This window comes from Castor canadensis, chromosome 14 (genome assembly GCF_047511655.1).
Source record: "Castor canadensis chromosome 14, mCasCan1.hap1v2, whole genome shotgun sequence".
Lineage (NCBI taxonomy): Eukaryota > Metazoa > Chordata > Mammalia > Rodentia > Castoridae > Castor > Castor canadensis.
In genome coordinates, this window is record NC_133399.1 from 92,441,991 (window position 1) to 92,464,314 (window position 22,324).

Genomic DNA, 22,324 nt, shown 5'->3' on the forward strand with positions numbered 1-22,324 from the left:
AGATTTATGAAAATTACCCTGACACACATTGAGCACATTAAGCAAAATAACCTCATAGTCATTTTTGCATCCTTTGTACCCACTATAGTGCCTAAAATATGTAAGATACACAATAAAAAGACTTTGCAGGCTTGAATTGGGAACAGGACACCCAGTAGCCTTCTATTAGATTCTAAGAAGGCAGTTGATTTTTTGACCCCAAGTCTAAGGTCAAATACAAGATAAAAAAATTTGATACAAACAAATCCTGAATGCTATATACATAGGCACTATCAAAATTATGATCTGTCTGGTGAGGGTGTCTGTGTGTATTTGTTTTTCAATATATTTTTTGAGTTTTTCTACTATACCCTATACTATGCCACATACTCTGTATCTCTTTCACTTTATTTTCTTATAGAACCTATCCTGCCTGAAATTATGCAATTTATTTGTTTATAGACTTATTTTCTATTTCAGGACTTTGTCCTGACCACCACTGCAACCCCATGACCTCCATAAGAGGCCCTTGATAATTTTATAGAAGAAATGCACATCTGTACTAGAATCACTCCTCTAGAAGAATTCCTGATGGAATAAATATGAGACTAGGAATTTTTCTATCATTTGAAAGCAAGATAGATGTAGAATATGAAAAACAATTTTAGAAGTCAAAGAAGAGTAACTTCACCTTGTAATTAAACCACTCCTCTGTGCAACCAAATACCTGTAAGCATTAGACACAGAAAAGAGCCCAGACTTATTCCCTTCTCTACCTGAGGGTTGGCCGCCATAATTGTGTAATTCCCATCGTCATCTAGGGTGGCAGCTACAGTATGGAGAGAACAGGTCCCGTCCAGATCTCTTTGAATGCTGTAGTGATCACTCTTGGGAGAAATCTGCTTTCCATCTTTAAACCAATAGATCTGTGGAATGAAGCAGAGTGAGGGTTACAAATGTACTCTTACTCTTTTTGGAGGACTGGTAATTACATTGGGGTCTACAGTGTTGATATCAGTTTTCACGTTAGAGTGTTAAACTGAGCACTAGAACAGGACACTGATTGTTGAGTGAAATAAAACAGGTAGCAAACAAATTCAATTCTATTTTGTTTCTAAAGTTATACACCTCTTTTTTGTTCTAGAGAATATGTGTAGGAAGACTATTATTTTTGGTTTTTTAAAGACATGGCATTTGCATATATGTACACACACAATTTTGATGGTGATTATTTGTATGAAATGGCATTTTTCTTTTTGCTTCTTTCTTTCTTTAAATGTATTGGCAACTAAAATGTGTTACTTATATAGTAAATATAAGAAGGTTGTTTTGGAGAACCAGACAAACTCCAAACTCTAATCGTTCTACTGAATTGTGTTAAGCAAATACAAAAGTGGCTGGGAGGGAGGAAGCAGTTAGAGGTTGGTGATGGCTGGAATTCTATTGCTTTAATTCTGGGCTAAAAGCATCTAATGAAAGGCCAAGAGCATGCCAACTCTCCTGGTGTGTTAAAGAAGGCACAGTATTATTGAAAATCACAATAATTTTCAGATATATCACTTAAGTCATCGGAAAATTAAATGTAGAAAATAATTAAAGCAAAAATGAATCTTGATTAAATAAAAAATTTAAAAGGACTTGGGTCCAACTATCTTTTCTATATTCCTCCTTCCTTTCCTTAACTTTAAACAAAACCACTGTTCCAAGGGTGTCTGGCAGTTTATTATTTTGGTTTAGGTTGGGAACTACACAGTGTAGGATGGGCCCACTATAACCAATCACAGTGTAGCAGCCCTAATCTGCTGAGATGCTGAAGCAAGTCTGCATCAACCCATCTCCAGACTTACCACGACAAAATAGATCTCCTTTGTAAAAACGCATTTTTTGTTCCTTGCAATCCAAAGCATTCCTAATTGTTTCCTGACAAAAGAAACCTACTTTACACTCTTCTTTTCATTTAAATTAGGGGAAAGAATAATCCTGCTTATTGCTTTGCTGGTCTAGTAAACAGTTATTCTAGTTCTCCTTTTAATGACAGGAGAGCGTCCATCTCCAGCCCATGCATATGTTTGCAGCAAGGAAAGGCTCCTATCCAGGCCTGCCTAATCCTCCACAGTATCAGTTTTTTAGTGTTTTGAGACAGGGTGTTGCTACACAGCATAGGCTGGTGTCGAACTTGGGATCCTCCTGCCTCAGCCTCCCAAGTGTTGGGATTACAGAGGTGCATCACCATGCCTGGTTCAGAAATTGTGATTATTTTTTCTAAACATTATTCCTCACCCCACCTCCATTTATAAAGTATAGGGAGCCTTGACTTTGTAGATTAAAAATCTAAAATTTTTATCACTCATGGTGAACATTACTTCTCTTTATGGTATAGATCACTAGGTTGATGTCCAAGTCACCAAGTCTGTGGCCTTGGGAGGTCTGTGGCCTCAGAGCTGTCTTCAGTCGTTTGAAATTTGAGAGGAACAATGAAAGGCAAATGATATCGGTGTGTGAAAAGCTCCTTGTTTTTTATTCAACTGCTGTTATTAGGGGACTCTCTTACTCTATTGTGTTCTACCCTACTCTACCGTATCCTACCCTATCCTACCCTACCCTACTTTACCCTACCCTACCCTACCCACCCACTCTACTCTTCTACTCCCATTCCATTCCATTCTTCAAACCGCAGATCTACTTCCCTTCCCTTCCAAATCTTTCTGGTTTCTAGGCCCATAAAGATGGCCCTGTATTTAGAGTACTTAAGATATTTCATATCCTGAGTGTTGAAAAAGTTAGTTTCTAACTTTCCTTTCCACCATATCTACTGTACTTTACAAGGTAAATTCCTCAGAAACAACACCAGAATTCATTGGCTGGAAACTTATTTTTTTCGTGGTGCTGGGGTTTGAACCCAGGGCTTTGTACTTGTGAGGCAGTGCTATATTACTTGAGACAGGCCTCCAGCACTTTTTACTCTGGTTATTTTGGAGATAATGTCTTGCTTTTGCCCAGGGTGGTCAGACTGTGATCCTCCTATTTTAAGCTTCTCATTGTTGCTGAGATGACAGGTACATGCCACCACATCTAGCTTTTCTCCATTGAGATGGGGTCTCCTTCTTTGCTCAAATTGTCCTGGAACTTCAATCCTCCTGATCTCAGCCTCTCAAGTAGCTAGGATTACAGGCATGAGCCGTGGGCACCTTGCTCATTGGATGAAAACTTGTTCCCCAGTGCAAAAGAGTTGAAAGGTGAAACTTTTCGGAGGTGACTGGGTAATGATTAATCTACACATGGCTGGAATAATTATCTCTGGCATAACTCTGTTATAAAAATGAGCTCTCTAGCACATATGCTTTGTCTCCCCATGTGGTAACCTTCTGCTTTCTGTCATGAGTTGAAGGAGCACAAGGCTCTCACTGGCACCATGCTCTTGGACTTCCCAGCCTCTGGAACCTTGAATCCAAATGAACTTTCCTTATAAATTACCCAGTCTTAGGCATTTTGTAATAGCAACAGAAAATGGACTAAGACAACTCTTAAAAAGTCATGTTTTAGCTTACCTTTGGCTTTGGATTCCCAGCCACTCTACATGTGAAAGTCACTGGCATTCCTTCAAAGATCTTGTAATGTTTCAGCTTCATCTCAAAGAATGGTGCCACTCCATTTTCCATGGGCATATCCCCATAGTGAATGTCATCACCCGATTCGTCCACAGGGGACCTTTCTAGCCTATACTCAATTTCGCTTATGAGTCTCTGTTCACAGCTGGAGACTTTGTATTCCTAAGTCAGGCAAAAAAATTCAAGGTTGTCAATCTTAGTCCCTGTGGAACAATTTATCTAATGAGTCTTATCCCCCTTCTCCAATAAGGTACTGAAAAGATAGGACATTTTTACCATGGAGCTTAAAACCATAGTCTGAGCTAAATTCGATTTCATAAAAAGCAAAAAAACACCTGGAAGTGAGTGCATATGGTATTTCAAATTGTCTCCAATTCTATCATCCAAAAAAAAAAAAAAAAAAGAAAAGAAAAGAACTGAGATGAGTTTTTTCTCTTTTCTCATGGAAGGGGGGAAAGGGCTAAAAGGGAGAAGGAGAGAAAAAATATCAAAAGCTACATATTCCTGAACTGTTCATTAGAGGAAAACAGAAAGGAACACTGATTTCTTTACGTAGTGTGGTGCACATGTCCAGAAGTCTAAGTTTATATGTCACAAGCAGCTGCAGTGTTATATAGAATTTTATCAAATGAACAATGGGAAAAAATGGCACTATGTTTTTTTTTAATGTATAATGACCCCATCTAATAAGGAATCCCTCCTAAATCTGAAGCTAGGAGGAGCCTACCTCTTTAAAAGATAAACAGGAATTATAGTTCTGTCAATACTTTGGTTAAAAACACAAAAACAAAACCAAGCATCTATCAGTATACTATGGTGTTTAAGGTGGATCCCACAGCTTTTCAGCCTACAAAGTGCAAGTGCAGCCCATTATAAAATATTCCCTATTTAATATTAACTGTGAGATGATTTTTCACTAGGTTTTTCTCTTAAAGGAGTTCCAAACCTTTGAAAACAGTTTGTTGTTTGAGGGAAGGAATACAATAGTATGAATAAAATGTAAATATTACATCATTAGTTGTAATTGCTACAAAATTAATCACTTTAAGGATTAGCGATTTTTTTTTTTCTGGGCACCAATGGCTCATGCCTATAATCCTAGCTACTTGGGGCAGCAGAGATTGAGGGGAAGAGCTCAGTTTGAGGTCAACCTGGGCAAAAATTTGTGAGATCCTATCTCAACAGAAAAGGTTGGGTGTGATGGTGGGCACCTGTCATCCCTGCAACAGTGGGAAACTTAAAATAGGAGGATTAAAATCAGGCCAGTCTGGGCAAAAAGTGAGATTCCATCTCCAAGTTAACCAGAGCAAAAAGGGTTGGAATCCTGGCTCAAGTGTAAAGTCCCTGCCTTGCAAGCGCAAAGCCCTGAGATCAAACCCCAGTACCAACCGCCCCAAAAAAGAAAAAAATGTAGAGCTTTTTTCCCCTAGAAAAGTGTATGACAAATGAAATCTTTGAAGTTCAGAGTAGGTGAGCTAAGCAGTGCACACCTAAAATACTCAGGAGGCCAAGGCAGGAGAATCTAGCCACAGCCTGGGTTGCATAGTGAGTGGGTAGAACGCCAGTCTGGGCTACATATGGAGACTATCTCAAAAAAAAAAAAAGCAATTTTGTTATCTGATAGTAAATGAAAATTGGTACTCATCATAGAGTTTATAGAGCAGTAAAGACAGATACCCAGATAAAAAAAGAACAGAAGAAAACAGATACAGTGGAAGACAGACAGAGAAGAAAGGTGAAAGCTTAACCTTTTGACCATCCAGAGGGCTCCCTACAGAAGCATGAGCAGACCCGATGTCCTGTAGAGGCAGAAAAAGAGAACCAACAAGATGAAGCCAGAGCGACAGTTTTATTTAAATGAAACTTGTGGTAGCAATATTTCACACAGAGAAACTTCTAGATTTTAAAGGAGGAAGAGTTTACTTGAGCCTTTAGATTTGTCTGAAAAGCTTTTTGTTCTTTAAGTTTGAGGCTACATATGGAAGTTCCAAACAGAATTAACAGACTATAAAGCAACTTATACCAGATCCACAAAATGATCTCTTTGTGGTAGTAACAGGAATAAAAACACCATTTTAGGACTTTTGCTGGTTAATGCTTGTAAGTATATATGTGAAGGAAGACAAGGGCAGTCTTTTATGTACATGGATGTTTTAATTTGACTGACATTAAGAATATAATGGAAAATGTTTGTTAGCTTCAAATAATATCAATGAAAATGTGACTACTCTTTTTATCTCACATTAAAGCACAAGACAGGAAAAACAGAAAGATATTTGAAAGAAAACTGAACTGATCAATAAGAAGACAGAAAGAGCCAGTATTACTGATGGACAGTTCTATTAGTCACCTGACACAGTGTCTGGCACATTGCACTGGCTCAGTATGACGTTGATTAAAGATATCAACACTGCTTGTCTGTGACTTGCCCCTCTACTTTTCTCAAGTATAGTGTCCACAAAGAGTATGGGGAAAAGGGACAAACAGCTGCCATTTTTCTAAGGAGTTCCAAGTATCATAGTACCTGATTAGCTGTTTCTTCTTCTGGCTCCTGGATGTTGAAGACATTTGCACTGTCCGCACCAAGGAGTCGACGAGCCATTCTTTCTTCGTATGTTAATCTCTAAACAAAATGAGTCACAAAAAATGCAAAATTAGGAAAAAAATCAGTTATATATTGCCTTATAAAAAAGAATTAAAAAATGAGTTTTGACATTTTCATACCTGTTCTCTCTTCAGCTTTGGGTAGCTGTGAATAAAAGGAGTCTATTTCCTTCCCTTGCTTCAGATTTGCTATTCACCTCCCTTTCTGGTCCCCAATGCCTAATCCAGTCTTAGGAGATGAGATAACTAATTTTGGGAGCCACCAGCTGATACAGCACAAATTTAAAGTGAATGATAAGCAACAAGGCAGCAACCACACAGAAAAGATGTGTCATTCTTATCCTTATGAAAAACAAAGAGAAAAAGACATTCAGACAGTAAAATACTGTTTAAGGGAAATGGTGTTTTCCAAGCCATTCATAGACTTTAGAACAGTCAAGTCAGCTTGAAGATCAACTGACAGAAAAAAACTGAACGCTCCTTGAAAGGAGAAGAGACTGATGAATAGGAAGAAAAAAACCCAAAAAAACAGGTGTCACTCATAGAAGTAATTCTCCTTATTACTGAAGCCGGTGTCTGGCACATAGTATACACTCAATAAATATTAGCAAATGGGAGTTTTAGACCAGTTGGCAGTAATGGTCCTTTCTGCTTTGGGGGTTTTTCCTCTAAGAGCACTTCCTTGGCTGCTGTGTGATGTAAGCCAAGAAGCAACATAATAACCCACAAGGAATGACCACACATCACATGACTGAAGCAGGAGCACAACGATAAAGGGTACTTGCCAAAGCTAACACCCATCAGCCATGACTCCACTCAGAAGCAAACTGCTTGCCCATAAGGAAGAAAATGGCAGTGACTTTGCAGCCAGACATCAGCACTCTGGAATCTGCCAAAATCATTCCACAAGGCCAGTCTTTTTCATAAGAAGTGCCAGCATTTCGGTTCTGTCAGTGGGAATGATTCCTGTACTTGGTGTTGGTTCTAAAGTGAATTATGAATCTGGGAGGAACTTTCAGAGTCCCCTCCTCGCTCAGGGGCATTTTACAAATGGGTTTGGTTGGGCATAGGGAATAATTAGTAAAGAAGTAAGAAAGTACAGAAGTTACTTCAGATAAATTTCCAAACTTCTGAATATAGATGCAAATACTATTAGAAATTCTCTAATAAGGAAAATATGTTGGGTAAATTTAAAATTTCCAGTAATTGCTGGTTGCAGTCCCAGCTAAAACCAGGAAGTGAAACAAATCAAGTGCCAAATAGCCCTAAAGTTCAAATTATTACACTTAATAAAAAAAAGACAGGGGTAGGGAGAGGTAAGAAGTAGGTGTCTGAGGAGTACACAGAGTGATTCAGTCCAGTATGTCATTGTGTAAATTAATTTTCAAAGTCTATTATAATCAGGGAGTTCAGTTTTAAAAGCCAGTTTTAAATCTTTGCTCTCTTAAAAGCCTTTTTAATTTTCTCATGGAAAATTACATTGCATTGGTGGGAGGCCTGGAGTGATTTTCACCCTGTTCCTTATAGGCAGAGATATCAATTTGATATTGATTTCTTTGCCAGAATTCCCTCCATTAGGGATTGCTTGCTACCATAAGAAGCCAAACTTACTTCACGGTTTTGCTTCTAAATCATATACCATGTAAACAAGTCTACAGAAGCCAAAAATAAGTAAAAGAAAAACATGTAACACTAGGAAAAGGTTGAGAACCCCACTTTCTGAAAAAGGAAACCTTACTTTTCTTAAATTCTCAAATATGGATATCTATGAAACTTAATGTTATTCATCACCAAACAGATCAATATAAATGACATACACATATACATAATATGGGTTGAATAGTAACTTATAATAGAAGTCTTAGTTCTGACCAAGCGAATCCTAGTCCATAAGGAATATTTAAATAAACAACCACAAAAAAGGCATTAGGGGAAGCTGGAGAGATGCATTTTACCTGGCTTGAAAAAATTCCTATACGTATTTGCTTTAATCTTTCAAATGCTTTAGTTGACAGAGCCAAGAAAAACTTCCAGTGTGTGTACATTTACACATGCAATCACTTATTCCAGGAAGAAAATATTTTCCTTTTATGAAGGAAAATATCTTCTATAGCCAGTGAAATGAGTAACACACAACTCATTGGAATTTTATTTTCCTTTATTAGATTAAGATACCCTAATAATTAAAGTCAGATTGAATATGCCTTCTCTATCCTTCATCTTTCCAATCATAGTCTGTTTTCACATTTTATTTATCAATATTTGATAATTAAAATTTCCAGAATACACTATTAACACTGAGGCTTTCTACTCTGAAAAAGGGATCTGGGGAGATTTCATACATGGATGGTCTTTTCTGCTACTGAAGAGCCAAGCATAATTTTCAGGTGCTGTATTTTTCACCAGATTTATGTATGTACTCTACAATTCTGTAGCCTTAAAACATAATTATTGTTTTCTCAAGTTTAGGTGTCTTGCTCTGACAAGCTGGAACAAGATTGCAGAACAGAACAGGCATTACTCTTGCAGATTACTGAATCACTATCCAGCCAGAGCTGGGTATGATAGGAATGAACTCAGCAATGGTTTCTCCAGCAATGGTGTTTTTGGGTAGAAGAAGTATACATATTAGAATCCAAACTCTCCTTGTGGTATTTGAAGTCAAATTCACTACTTTTTCATACAAACTATTCCAGGGCACACCTTCCCCCTTCTTTACCAACAGCCACCAGCCAGATGGAATCCCCATGTTTTTCTTTATAACAGTGTCATTACTCATTTGCTGTACTCTCAACCTGAATAGCTGCCCTTCCTTCTTTTCTCTTCAACTCACTAAGAAGAAGGTTGAGATTCAGGGATAATGACATTATTCTATGGATAAATCTTAAGAATCGATGCCTCCACACCCCTCATCTGTCTCAGTACCGGCTGGCCATTGTTCAGGAGGTCCTCCTTGAAGCGAAGTTTTCGTTCCAGGTCTTGAATGACAGCATCCTTTGTACCTTGAATCTCCTCATCAGAGGCTATCCTAGCAGTTCTACCGGCCTTCTTTGGAAATCCCCTGCAGGACAAAAGCATAAGGTAGTAGTACAGTCAGTTGTCAGGTGTATAAATCCAAGTCAAACCTTCAAACCCAACAAAGGGACAGTACAGTGTATCAACCTGTCATTCCTTTTCTCTCTCTGTACTTTTCTCAGGGTGCATCTGTTCCAATTAATACAGAAAGAACCATGAAAGCTGGTTTCAGTGTCTCAGGAAACACTATTTGGAACCAGTTTTCAGAGAAGGATTAGATACTTTCAAGCAGTACGTCTCAGTGGTTAGGTAAATGCCAAAATAGGGAAGGCCTATAAAAACTTAGAGAAACCACAGTGTAACATGAAAAAGTGATGTGATTTGTTATCACTTAGGTTTAAGATCCGACTCTATCTTGTATTAGGTTTGTGACTATGGGCAAGTTTCTTAAAACCTCTTATAAAATAGGTATAGAAGTATATACCACATATGAATGTTGAGAGGATTTGAAAGAGGACATCTTTTATTCAATTTTCTGATCCTTTCTAATTCATTTTATTCAACAACAGTGCTTGGCCCATTCATTCTAAGCAAATACAGGTGGAGTGGCCCTTTTTCAAAATGCTTGGACCAAAAGGCTTTTAGATTCTGAGTATATCCATATACATAATGAGACAGCTTGGCAACTGAACTCACATCTAAACGTGAAAAGTCACTTAGGTTTCATATATACCTTACACACACAACCTGAAAGAAACTTTAGACGACATTCTTCGTGGGCCTGCACTTTGACTGTGAACCATCACATGAAGTTAGGTGTGAAACTTACCATGTTGATGCTCAAATATTTTGGGTTTTGGATTTGGGGTGCTCAACCTGTATTAAGTTTGTTACCTTTTCTTCCATCCCCTTATTCCTAATATTTTATTTTATTAGAATAAACCAGTGTTATATGATATAAAGTCTTTTTTTTTTTTAATACTAGAGGGTTCTGGGAGGTCTATAGGTCTTATATATGGCTGGCAAACCCCAATCCTCCTGAACTCTTGGAGCAGGATAGGTGACACCTCAGGACCTTTTTTTCAAAGGGCAGCATCAATGCCCTGAACTATGTGTGCCAGGGTCACTGGTGCTGTGTGACTGACAGGTGTGGAGTCGCTTTTGTTGGTGCCTTAAGCAACTTGCTTCCTATTTCTCTGTCTTTTTCCTCAGAAGGCAGTGAGTAGAAATTAATGAGAAATGGAATACCATAGAAGGTGACATGCATGACCCATTATTACCCTTATTTACAACACTGAATTTCAATGATGAAATTCAAGTATATTAGAAAAGCAAATCACAGAAGAATACATAAGCATGCCTATTTATGAACAGGCAAAAACTAAATAGACCGGTGCTAGGTCATTGGTTCTCGAAGTGTGTGTGGACCAAAAGCATCAGCAAGGCTGGAGAAGTTGTTAGTTGCTAATTTGCAATCTCACTCCAGACCTGCTGAATCAGAAACTCTGGGTTGGAGTCAAGTCCTCTAGGTGATTTTGATACATGTAAAAGTTTGATACACCAACTTAGAGAAACATATATATGTGGTAAAACTATAAAGAGAAGTAGGAGAGTAAACTTAGAAATTCAGGGTGGTGGTTAATTCTTGGGGGAGATTCTATGCGGGGATTTCAAAGTTTCTAGAAATGGATAAGAATTTCATTTTGTTATTAACCTAAGCATATATCTCCTTATTTATATATTTTGTGATAGCCTATTTCTGTTTTTATTTTTTTGGGTGGTACTAGGGTTTGAACTCAGGACCTCACGCTTGCTAGGCAGGCATCCTATCACTTGAGCCACTCCACCAGCCCTTGTGAGAGCCTATTTCTGAATTAAAAAAGGTTTACTGTGTGCCTGATGTCCCTGACTGGTAAGGCAGAGGCACTAGTATGGATGTACAAAAACATTTGAGTTTACTACCTCTTGGCTTTTCATCATTTCACTCAACACGTTCCTGGGCTTCCCAACAACCATTCTTTCCACTGGTCCACATTCCTTTGTTTCCTTTCTGAATTTTCCTGATAGTGTTGAGTGTTTACCTTTCAGTGTGGTAGCTATCCCCCCACACACTCAGTGGGAGATTGGTCTAAGCCAAATTGAGTGATCTCGAGCTCCTGGGAAGGATTTGTTTGGCCAATGGCATGTGATATAGCCCTGGCTAATGGGATTGGGTCACTGAAGTGGGAATGAGACGGTGAGGTGCTCTACTTAAAGACATTCCATCTCTAGATGGAGACACCTAAAAAGTATGCCCCTTTTCTTTCACCGTTAGAAATGTAATGCCAAAAACTCCTGCATCTATTCCAAGATATGAGAAGAGAACCTATAATAATGATGACAGAGTAGAAGGACAGAGAGGTCCTGGGTCCCTGATCACATTTTAGGCACTATGTAATTTCTGTGCCTCAGACTTATACATCAGTAAACCCTTGAAACTTGTTGAATCTTTTGATACTTGTGGTGGAAAATATCCACCATCCAGGTCCATATTTTTGGCTCCTGAAGTTCAAATAAGAGCGTACTAGGGTAAGACATTAAAGAAACAAGCCAGCCACTGGTGGCTCACTCCTTTAATCCTAGTTACTCAGGAGGATCATGGTTTGAAGCTAGCCTGGGCTAATAGTTTGCAAAATCCTATCTTGAAAAAAATCAATCACAAAAAAGAGCCACTCAAGGTATAGGCCTTGAGTTCAAATTCCAGTAATCCCCCAAAAGAAAAAGAAACAAAGATCTAAAATACTGTGACATCCTAAATGGCAAATGGCTAGTCAAACATTAATTTGTATCCTTCCTCACTGGGAATTAATCTTGACATTTAGAGAGATGGGCAATGAACCTGAGGCATGTTGATAGCAAGATGTATCTCAGTTTTTAGTGCCAAGCAGTCACTAAACAAAAATGTGCATGGTTTGCTAGCTTTCCTGACTGTTCTTCCCAGGGTATGTCATCAGCCTTTTGTTTCATGTCTCCATGAAAAGACGTCCCTAAGTCTGTCCCATTAGTAATGGACCATGTTTGTTTTCTTCTTAGCAGTCTGTTATTATGTGCCTCTCTCTAACCATGGTTCTTTTGTTAACCACAATACTTGCTAACAAACACTAAAATATTTCTCAATGAGTGAATGGACGCTATCTATCTTCACTTCTGACCTCCCTCTTCTTTCCCTCTTCAGTGCCAGACACTGTGCCAGAGCCATCCAAAATCAGATCACATGTAAAAAGTCAGACTCAGGACAAGTAAACACCATATAATTTTGGAAGTTTTGTCCTGCTATGACTGCAGCCTTACTTCTGAGAAATAGAATAGTTGGGCTTTGAAGTCACCTGAAAGATAGAGTTGAAGATAGCTAGCTATCTTACTTCAGCTAACACACAGTTTCCTATTATTACTGCTCTAAGCCTGAACAACCTAAAAGGGGTGCACAACTATGTGAGGACAGAGGCATCACTGTGTTTCTACTGGTAGACTACACTGAGATCCGTGTTCTTAGCACCAAGGAGAACCAAGGGGTAAAAAAGTATGGGCAGAATAGATCATCTAAACAGGAAGAGCATACAAGTGGCGTTTTAAAGACAGTCCCAATTGTCTTGGACAATTAAACAGCTGTCTATTTACTACAGAACTTGCTTGGAAAGCATTTTTCAGTATACTTGACCCTTTCAGGGGGACTTAGAATAACTGCTCTAGAGCAGTTCATAGAGAAGAACCATCTATCTTGGTTTGGGCCCCTGCTACCCAAGTATTTTATAATTTCAAAGAGTACAATTAAGATTACTTTTGATCCAAATAAAACCATTTTACATTTCTTTTAAGGAGTCAATTCCCAAATCATAATAATATGTGTAGCTAGGCATGGTGGCACATGCCTGTGAGCCCAGCACACGAGAGACTGAGGCAGGAAGATTGAAAATATGAAGTCAATGTGGGTAAGATTCTATCTCAAAAAACAACAACAAAAAATTATCAGCATTAGAAGGACATTTATGTGATTCCTCTTTCCCCCTATATTTCCCTTTCCTTATAGAACTCAATGTACTCATATTTTCTTGGTTCTGGACAATTAAAACTGAAATAAGAATTAACCAATTGAAAAATTTGCTTAAATGTTCAATAGTCATTCCACAAATTTTATTGGGCATCTAACAGGGCACAGTGCTAAGCCAGTACACCAATGCTAATTCTGTTAAGCCTAGGAAAAAATAGGTTTCTAAGATATTTGTATTACCTGATGACACCATGAAATTCAACTGAGTATTAGAAGTTCTATGCATAAAATGAAGAAAAAGTTTCATCACTATAGTCTCAACATTATCTTAACGAGATTGCAAAGACAAACCAAGTCCTAAGGGATGGTCCTTCATCAATGTTAGTTAATGATCAAGTTGGGGGGTAAGTTAAACAAACAATGTAGTATTAGTTTTAAGTTTAAAGAGAGTAAAAATGAACTAGAAAACAATGCTGGTTGGAATGACTGCAGAGGACTCTGTGAAAGAAATAGGTACCTAAGACAGACATTGAAAGATGAGGAGGTTCACAAGTATGGAGAAGGAGAGGAAAGATCTCAGAGGCAGTGTGAAGAAAGGACCTGAATCAAGAATCTTATTTTTTTTTACTACTACCCAAGCTCCAAGGCTTGGGACAGTTACCTGACTATGTGCCTCAGTTTCCTCCTAAGTAAAATGTGGATGTTAATAGCAGTTACCTCGTGGGATTATTAGGGATACTACAGGAGCTAGTGTACACTAAACACTTGGAACAGCGCTGACATAGTAAGTGGATCTTTGAGGCCAACACAAAATATCCAGCATGGCAGAAAATCATGGAGTTGAGACTGGCCAAGGGAAACAATGAATGAGAGGAAGGAGTTTAAGAAGATGCCAAGAATTCTTGAACTGAGTTTCTATGAATGTAGATAACCCTTACTGATTGCTTTTTCACTGCCTTTTCTAGGTGCTGGGAATACAATGTTGAACAAAATTATGTCACAGTATTTACAAAAATCACATTCTACAGTGGAGATGGCAGAGGGGAAAAAAGAATGGAAGGAAAGACATATCAGGAAGTAACAGATGTATGAATAAGTAGCTGTATCGTATAGTCAACCAAACCTCTAAAGAGGTGACACTATAGCTGTGGCTGTAAATGACAGGAAGTTGCTGGTTGTGTGAGGACCTACAGAGAGAGAGCAAGTGCAAAGGTCCCATGACCAGAATGAGCCTGGCAGAGGCAACAGGTAGGCACTGGGAAGTTTGAGGAAAGAGGTAGAGAACACATTATTTCTTGCACTTTTTCTAACATGGAACGCCTTCTTCTTCTTTTCTTTTTTTTTTCAGAGAGCTTCTCACTGGACTAATATAATTCAGAAAACACTAGAAAATTTGTGTTTAAAATTGAAGATAATATTTAGGGTTAATATGTAAGGTTGTGTTAAGACACCAAGATGGAGTATTTGGGAAGCGAGAGACAAAGAAAGAAAAATTTAAGTTTTTGAGGCAAAGCTTTGGGAACTTGAGTTTGTTTTCTGATAAAACAAATACAGTCTTGGAGTTCAAATTTTTTTTTTTTTTTTACTGGAGTCTGAACTACAGCCTTGGAATTTAATGTAAGATGGTTGTCAGTTTGCTCCTCTAGATGGCACCTGCTTTTGATACATGAAGAACAATTAACTCACTAGGAAAAAAGAGTATCTGGTGATGAAAGAGATGCTTTCTCTTCATTATGGTTTACACAATATTTTAAAATGCTTATTTCAAAGTAAACTGTTACCAAAATCAGAACTCTTCATGAAAATCCACACTCCGAAGCAGACCTTCACCAGTAAACAATTCAGAACATATCTTCCACACTAAGTACTTCAGTGTATCCACACTGGGCCCAACTGTGCCAAAAATATTACTGATTTGTTTACTTAGACATTAACAGTAAGTCACTGCCATTTAAAAATAATATTCATGTGGTTTGGGGTAAAAATATCTAGAAAATACACACAAGCATCTGGAAAGCAAAATCTTTCAGATTCAACCAACACCAGATCCCAGGAAGGGGTTTTTGTTTTGTTTGCTAATGAATAATCTTGAATATATTCTTCCCTTGATAGAACACTCCAGATCAGTTCTGTCAGTGCATTTCAGAAACTCAAGTCTCCAGAGTACAATACCGATTTTAGGAGCTTTTTAGTTACTACAAATTTTCTTATTCTCTTGTTCTCAAACTCAGTGAAATCTGAGGATAACTAAATTTCACACACATTTCAGAGGCAGCCAATTCATTAACACTGTTAACATTTAGGCATGCTTCGTATCAAGGATGCAATATATTCATGAATATATAAAAATGCCCAAATATACAAGCTGAGTTTTTGTACTCTTGTGTCAGTTCTATTTCTTACTGCATTTTATTATGATACTAAAGTAGTTAAGTTACAAGAAATAGCTACCTTAAGCTCTTACTTAAAGGAAAACAGATAGCTTTATTCCCTAATATTAAATTCTTTTCACATTATCTTTTGTGAAGGGTAAAATGACAAAGGTGCTGGCTCTGCTACTCATTCACTCTGTACAACTTGGTAAGAAGCCAACTGTGACTTGAGCTGCCCGTGGGCAGAGCCATTTCAACAGCATTGTCACCAGGTATGGCAGATCTGGAGGCCTTGCCCACTAAGCTGCAGGGAGATACTTGCCCAGCAGAGGTCACAAATTTCTGTGCAGTCCTCTAAGCTACTGGTCACTAACCAGCCCAGTAACAAGCCCCTAGGAATGCCCACATCTACTCAAGTCTCTGCTCTCTAATGGAGAATGGCAAGGCTGCCACACATCTCTTTCTCTGGATGGCTGGAATAATGCAATACCTGCAAAGTCCAGTGTCCCTTTTGTCTGTTGGGTTCTTCTCTATTAGTGATTATTTAACAAATGCTTTCACTTGAAAACTGCCTAAAATGCTCTGTACATGGAAAAATTTAAAGTATAACTAACTCTGTTACAAACTTTTAAGACTCAAGGCATTTTGTTTTATTGCTTTTGCAACAGTTTTCTTTAAGAAATATTAGCTTTCAGATTTATTAGAGATCAAGAGGCAACACACTCAAGTCACACTACACTCTCTTTGCTTAGGCTTATTCCAGAACCCTGGGAAATCCTTTCACAAAACTTTTGAGTATAGAAGGGTGACAGTGCTCCCATCTACCTGCTTCATGTAAGTCAGGGGGAGAGAGAGACACCGAGATGTTTGTAAAGAGCTGAGTACCTATAGAATAAAGACTCTCATTAGCACATACATATAAAAGCTCTTGTTGACACATGTTCTTATTTGTGTCAAACATGGGGGAACATTTCAAGCCAAAGCACTACTTAGATAAAAGAGGCAATGAAAAGACACTGGAAACCAGGCTTGGTGCACACCTGTAATCCCAGCACTCAAATGGCTGAGACAGGGGATCATGAGTTTGAGGCCAGCCTGGGTTACATAGAGAGACCCTGTCTCAACAACAAAAGAATAACAACAACAAAAAAAGGCATTGTAGCACTATGGCTGTGACATTCCTTATGAGAACATAAAGGATATAGTGCCTGTCTGAGTGTAGGGGATGGATCTCATCAGATTCATTCTTCAGACTTGGTACTGCCACCTAAAGACACCAGAGATGGAAATGCTGCATGGAAATGCTACTCTGTGCCTGTGTGGCACTGACCTCTGGGAGCCAGTTTACTAGGCAGAAAAGCAAAGTTACAACAATGGAAGCTGTCAGTAAATCTATCAGCCATACATTGATTTTACAAAAGCACAAACATTTCTTTCTAAGGCAGGTCTCCTCAAGGCCTCCATCTAAAAGATTCAGTCAATATTTATGTCTGTCAGCACCTCCAAGCAGGGTGACATTTCAGTGACCTCAGGAACCTTGCAGAAGAATGTAGCTACCTGAAGAAAGAATGACACTCAATGAACTGGATTGCTGAAGTTCCCTAAAAGGCCATCAGCCCACAAACGCATGTGGTTGCTGTGAGTCCAAGGAGGCCCTTCTGGGCTCTGTGGTTTGTCACTGGCATTCGTGGCCTTTGTTCCCTGCCTTGACCTCTGCTACCCACACACAGGGGCAATAGACTCCACAGAGCATTCAGAAACTTAGTGTACCAACCTCCTCTCCTCCAGATTAAAGTGAGATAATTCTAAACACATAGTAGAATAAGATAGAAGATGTGCAGTTGATAATTAACAGAACTGAGGTAACTGAAATTTATATTTAAGGTTTTGGTAAAATAAGGCAGGTAGAAAGAAACTAATGCATTTCTGTTTCATTGAGTCACTAGTAATCTGCTAGCATTTGACATAATTTGACAACAGTTTGACAGCTCCTGCAAGTTCAAGGATCCCAATTAGTCATAGTAGCCCTGAAAGGGACATTGTATCTTTACAAATCATGTGGATTATTATGAAGGACATATAGCAACATTTAATTCAGAATGCAAATGTTGGAATCCACAGTATACCAGAGGGGGGGAAAAACTATTTCAAAAGACACATGTATCAAACCAAATGAATGAATTCTTCAAGAGTGTGTGAATTAGCAACAGGAGAATTCCTTCCAGGCAGGAAGGAAGCCACCTAACATTAGTTTTTGGGGCTGGCACAGAGCTAAAAATCTATAGTTTCATAGTGCACCTTATCTTTGGTGTCACAGTGCTAAACAGTTTTTTTTGGGGGGGGGCTTCTCCCATTAAAATTAATGGCTTCTCCATTAATTTTAAATAAATGTCAGGATCTACTGGACTCTTGTGGCAATAATTATAAAATAGGTTGGTCCCCAAAAGTGAGTAGCTACAATGGACGGTGATAAGGAGCAAGTGCTCCTGTTACTTGAAGTAAGCCCTTGAAACGGGTATCTTCTTAAGAGAGTTTCAAAGCCAAAGATCTGAATAAACCACTGTTTCTACTTAAGATGATTAAAGGCCTGATCACCCAATGCTTTTCAAAAGACTAATCTTTGATCAAACCCTATATGAGAAGTATTATAAGGGACTATTTTCATGGTACTTATCTTCCTGGGAAGCAAGGTTTGGTGCCATTTTAAGTAAGAGAACTATCATGCAGCTGACTCCCACTTCGTGAGTCTCTGATAGCTTGCTTCTTGGTAGCAAGGTAATGGTGTTTTGTACCAGTGTACTACTCTCTCAAACAGAAAAGTGGTGGAGAAAGGTGTTCCTCAGTCAAGCTTACTGACTCAACGTTCAGTACATCACTATACAGATTCCACTCCTTTCCTTATTTACATATTCACTTTGACTCTGCTTTTTCCAATAAGGATTTGAAAAGAAGCCAGATCTCGATCAAAGAATTCATGTGATCAACATTTAGAAAGGCATCGCTCATTGCAGCTCCTGATATACCTCGTCAAGGCAGAGACAGCACTTTTTACTGAGGTATTACTATATCCCTGCAGTGGGAATTTTTAGATCTGAAGGAAATAAATGGTGGTGCACACCTATACTCTTAGTACTCAGGAGACTCACGCAGAAGGATGCCAAGTTCAAGGCCAACCTGGGCTACATAGTGAGATGCTATCTCAAAAACAAAAGTATGAATGAAAATAACTTAAATTCTAAGGTCATCTCAATTTTGTTCTTTAGTAGGGCGTCCTTTTCTCTCTGAATACTGGGCTTCTGGGACACTGTGAGGTAGGATTTCAGCAGGAAGAGTTGAGATGTGGGTATCGCTTGACCTCTGCTAACACTAGTTTTGAAATCCTCAGAAAGATGGCTAAGTGCTAATCTAGCTTTTACTCGCTTTACTCTGCAACAAATCATGCCAACACCTGTATATCTCTTTTGAAGGTTTTACTGGCTTCTAGGTATCCTTATCTTCAATGATTTTCTCTTTAAAGAGTTCACAGTGTTGCCACTGTGAGGTTAGGAGAGGCACAGATAATCATCCGTAAGAGAAAAACCCGAGACACATGTCCTGTAATCTATCTAGAGGTCACTATTGACCAGGCTCAGAACTGATAGCTTCATTTCTCACTAGGCTGCATACCCCTTCATTTATTCGCATCAAAATCTAAGGACATTTATGATTTTCCCCTCTGGGTCACTAGATGTATAAGGTAAAGACTTATTTCTTAATACTGTATAGTTTTAAGGGTATACTTAATAACCAAACCGAGCTATTGCAATACGGAGCTGAAATACCAAGATACATACTTTGGTGGTGAGAGCATGAATTGTGACATGGATTCAAACCTCAGTTTAGTGACTGTGACTCTGGGCAAACTGAAGAACCACTGGAGTCCTCGTTACTTAAGCGGGACAATGGTTCCTCTTGGGAACACTATCAAATGAACTGTAATACAGCAGCATGCTCAGTAACTGGTCGCTGAGGCCACCTGGCCACCCTAACCGCAGAGGTGAGACTCTGGTTCAGCTCAGGGGGAGATGGTAAGGTAGCCATGTAAGGAAGGCCTGGTAAAATCGCGGATGGAGGGACAGGTGGCCTCCTGGGCGGCAGGCTGTGGGTGCACCTCCACGGGAGGGCGGGGGGATACGCGGCTGTCACTCACGCGGGGGTGACGCCCTTGGGCAGCCCCAGAGCGTTGACGGCCACGGGCGGCGGCTGCGAGGGCAGCAGGGAGCTGAGGAAGGCGGCGGGCGTCTGGCCGTGACCCAGGCGGGCCCCGGGCGAGGCGCAGAGCGACCCGGGGCCCGAGCTGGGCAGCGGTGGCGGCGGCGGCGGCAGCGGGAACACGTCGGGCACCGGGAAGGCGGAGGTGGGGCTGAAGACCGGGGGCGGCGGCGGCGGGGGCGACGGCGAGGACGGGCACCACGCGGGCTCGGGCTCGGCGCCGAAGGGCTGCCCGAAGGGCCCGGGCGCGCGGCCGAACGGCTTCAGCGTGGGGGACAAGGGTGACGGCAGGCTGGAGGTGGCGGGGCTGGAGACCGGAGTGCCGGAGCCGGACGCGGAACCCAGGTTCTGCGCTGCGATGAACTGCTTGGGGCGCGCGTAGTTGAAGGAGCCGGAGGACTGCATGGCGGCGGCGGCGGCCGAGCGGGAGGCGAGCGCGCTCATGGGCTCCGCGCCGGCGGGCGACGCGCAGGCCGCGAGCTCCGGGGACGCGGGCGGCGGCGGGAAGGGCGGCGAGGGCGGCGCGGGGGGCCGAGCGCGCGCCTCCTGCTCCTGGCGGATCTGGTGCTGCAGTTGCTGGATCTTCAGGGGGTCCCTGCGACAAAGAGGGAGAGAGAGAAAGCGACGCGGTCAGACAGGGAACTGGAGGAATGAGTGAGTAGCTGACCGCGCATGCCACCTCCAAAGGGTTGGGAGAGGTTTGGTCCTGGGCAAAGCGATCCATCAGTTGGTTATGATGGGTAATGTCCATGGCTGATGTAGAGCTTTTGCAGATGGTGATGAACGTTTGTCCCACCTGCAAGATCAATATTGTTTATCTATGTATTTAATTTTAATTATTTATTTATTTGGTGGTACTGGGGTTTGAACTCAGGGCCTCACTCTTGTTAGGCAGGCACTCTACCACTTGAGCCACACCTCCAGCCCTTTCAGATAGGGTCTCACTTTATGGCCAGGCTGGCCTGGACTGCAGTCTTCCTGTTTATGCTTTCCTGTTTAGCTGGGATGACAGGTGTGACCCACCACACCCAGCTTTTTATTGGTTGAGCCAGGGGCTCTTCTGAAACTGTGATCCTTCCCAATCTTTGCCTTCCAAGTAGCTAGCATTGCAGGCTTGAGTCACCCATGCCCGGTTCACGGTTCAAGAGGTGTCTTTTTTTTTTTTCTTAAGAGCTACTTTATTCTCTGTTTGTTCCCTGAAAAACAAAAAATAAAAAAAAAACCAAAAAACTTTACTATGTGCAAATTTTAGTAGGAAACTCTGAATTGCCAATTATTTATAGAACCCTTAATACATGCCAGTATGTGTGCCACAGCTCAACATATGTAAATAGGTGACATCTGCCTTTATCATGTGTCTAATAAGCAATAACAAGTTAATAATTTTATACTAATGTTGCAGATTTCATTTCCCAACTATTTTTCCACTGGGAAGAGTTCAGATTTTAATTTTTGAAATAAAAGTAAGCAGCTAGCACAATTAGCTAAAATCTTACATCTTCCTCTTTAGCTCACTTGCACATCTAAGATGTTTTTCTTTAATCATGGTAGGTAAACATAAGAACCATAGGGCTGCCAAAAGAAACTTTGACAGAAGGTGGCAATGTATCAAGCAGATAAAACAGCAACAGTTCCACAAAAAGGCAAAGGTACGCATCTAACTTTAAACCTTAAAAATAAAGCAGAACTTTCTTATATTCCTGAGCATTTAATCTTCAAAAATAAAGCTTTCAGAAACTCAAAGCAATTGAACTGCTGATAAAAAGTCAAAAAAGATAACAAAATCATCAAGTGTCATTAGCAAGTTCTAAAGTCCTTCCTGTGTCTTTTACTCCCTTCTATAATTATCCCATAAAATGATTATGCTTAAATCCATGAAAAGACAAAATGAGTAACTTTCTTGAGAACTGAAAGGAGTAAAGAGAAGATGTCCCTGTATCCTTCCTTAATCTGCACAGAGCATCAAAGATTCTTAACAACAAAGGTCTTTGTGGGGTCCGACTGAACTGAATTAGAACATTTCAAAAGCAGTCATACCACTTGCTGGGCTTCACTGCTGCCCTGAAGTTCCAGATGTGTGTGTGGCTTGGTAGACGGTCTAGCACATGTGCTCCTGCTTCATGTGTTCAGAGCTGGCCCAGGAACAGACTCATAACATCCACCCACCACTCTAAACCCCCTTGCCTAGCACTCTCATTCTGATTTCCCAGATGCAGCATCCTGATCTGCCTTTACCATTTCTTTATTTTTCCTACCTATGGCAATATACATTCTATTCCTGGAATCGTCTCCCACACTCAATGACCACTGCACCTGGGCTGGAAGCAATCTAGGGGCTTTCCTCAAAGTCTTCATTCCCCCAATCTTGCCAGCCTGGGCTACCAGTGGTCAGAGAGCCACAGCTGTGTTTGAAGGTATAAGTGTGACTTGCATCAGGAAATAAATAGTCCTGTGATGTGGTTTTACCG

General features: G+C 40.1%; 1 protein-coding gene across 10 annotated transcripts in view; it reads right to left on the reverse strand.

Annotated features, from left to right (window-relative positions):
• Palld (palladin, cytoskeletal associated protein) overlaps positions 1–22,324 on the reverse strand; it is a 383,132-nt gene that overhangs the window by 22,811 nt on the left and 337,997 nt on the right. For 5 of the 10 annotated variants that reach the window (XM_074055012.1, XM_074055013.1, XM_074055018.1 and 2 more), the window contains 6 exons: positions 19,795–20,451; positions 9,117–9,252; positions 6,112–6,210; positions 5,336–5,386; positions 3,528–3,749; positions 756–905 (listed from right to left, as the gene is read on the reverse strand). In XM_074055012.1, the coding sequence (XP_073911113.1) occupies positions 756–905; positions 3,528–3,749; positions 5,336–5,386; positions 6,112–6,210; positions 9,117–9,252; positions 19,795–20,451 (1,315 nt within the window). The remainder of the gene's footprint in view (positions 1–755; positions 906–3,527; positions 3,750–5,335; positions 5,387–6,111; positions 6,211–9,116; positions 9,253–19,794; positions 20,452–22,324) is intronic. The other 5 variants (XM_074055015.1, XM_074055021.1, XM_074055020.1 and 2 more) reach the window with 3 other exon arrangements.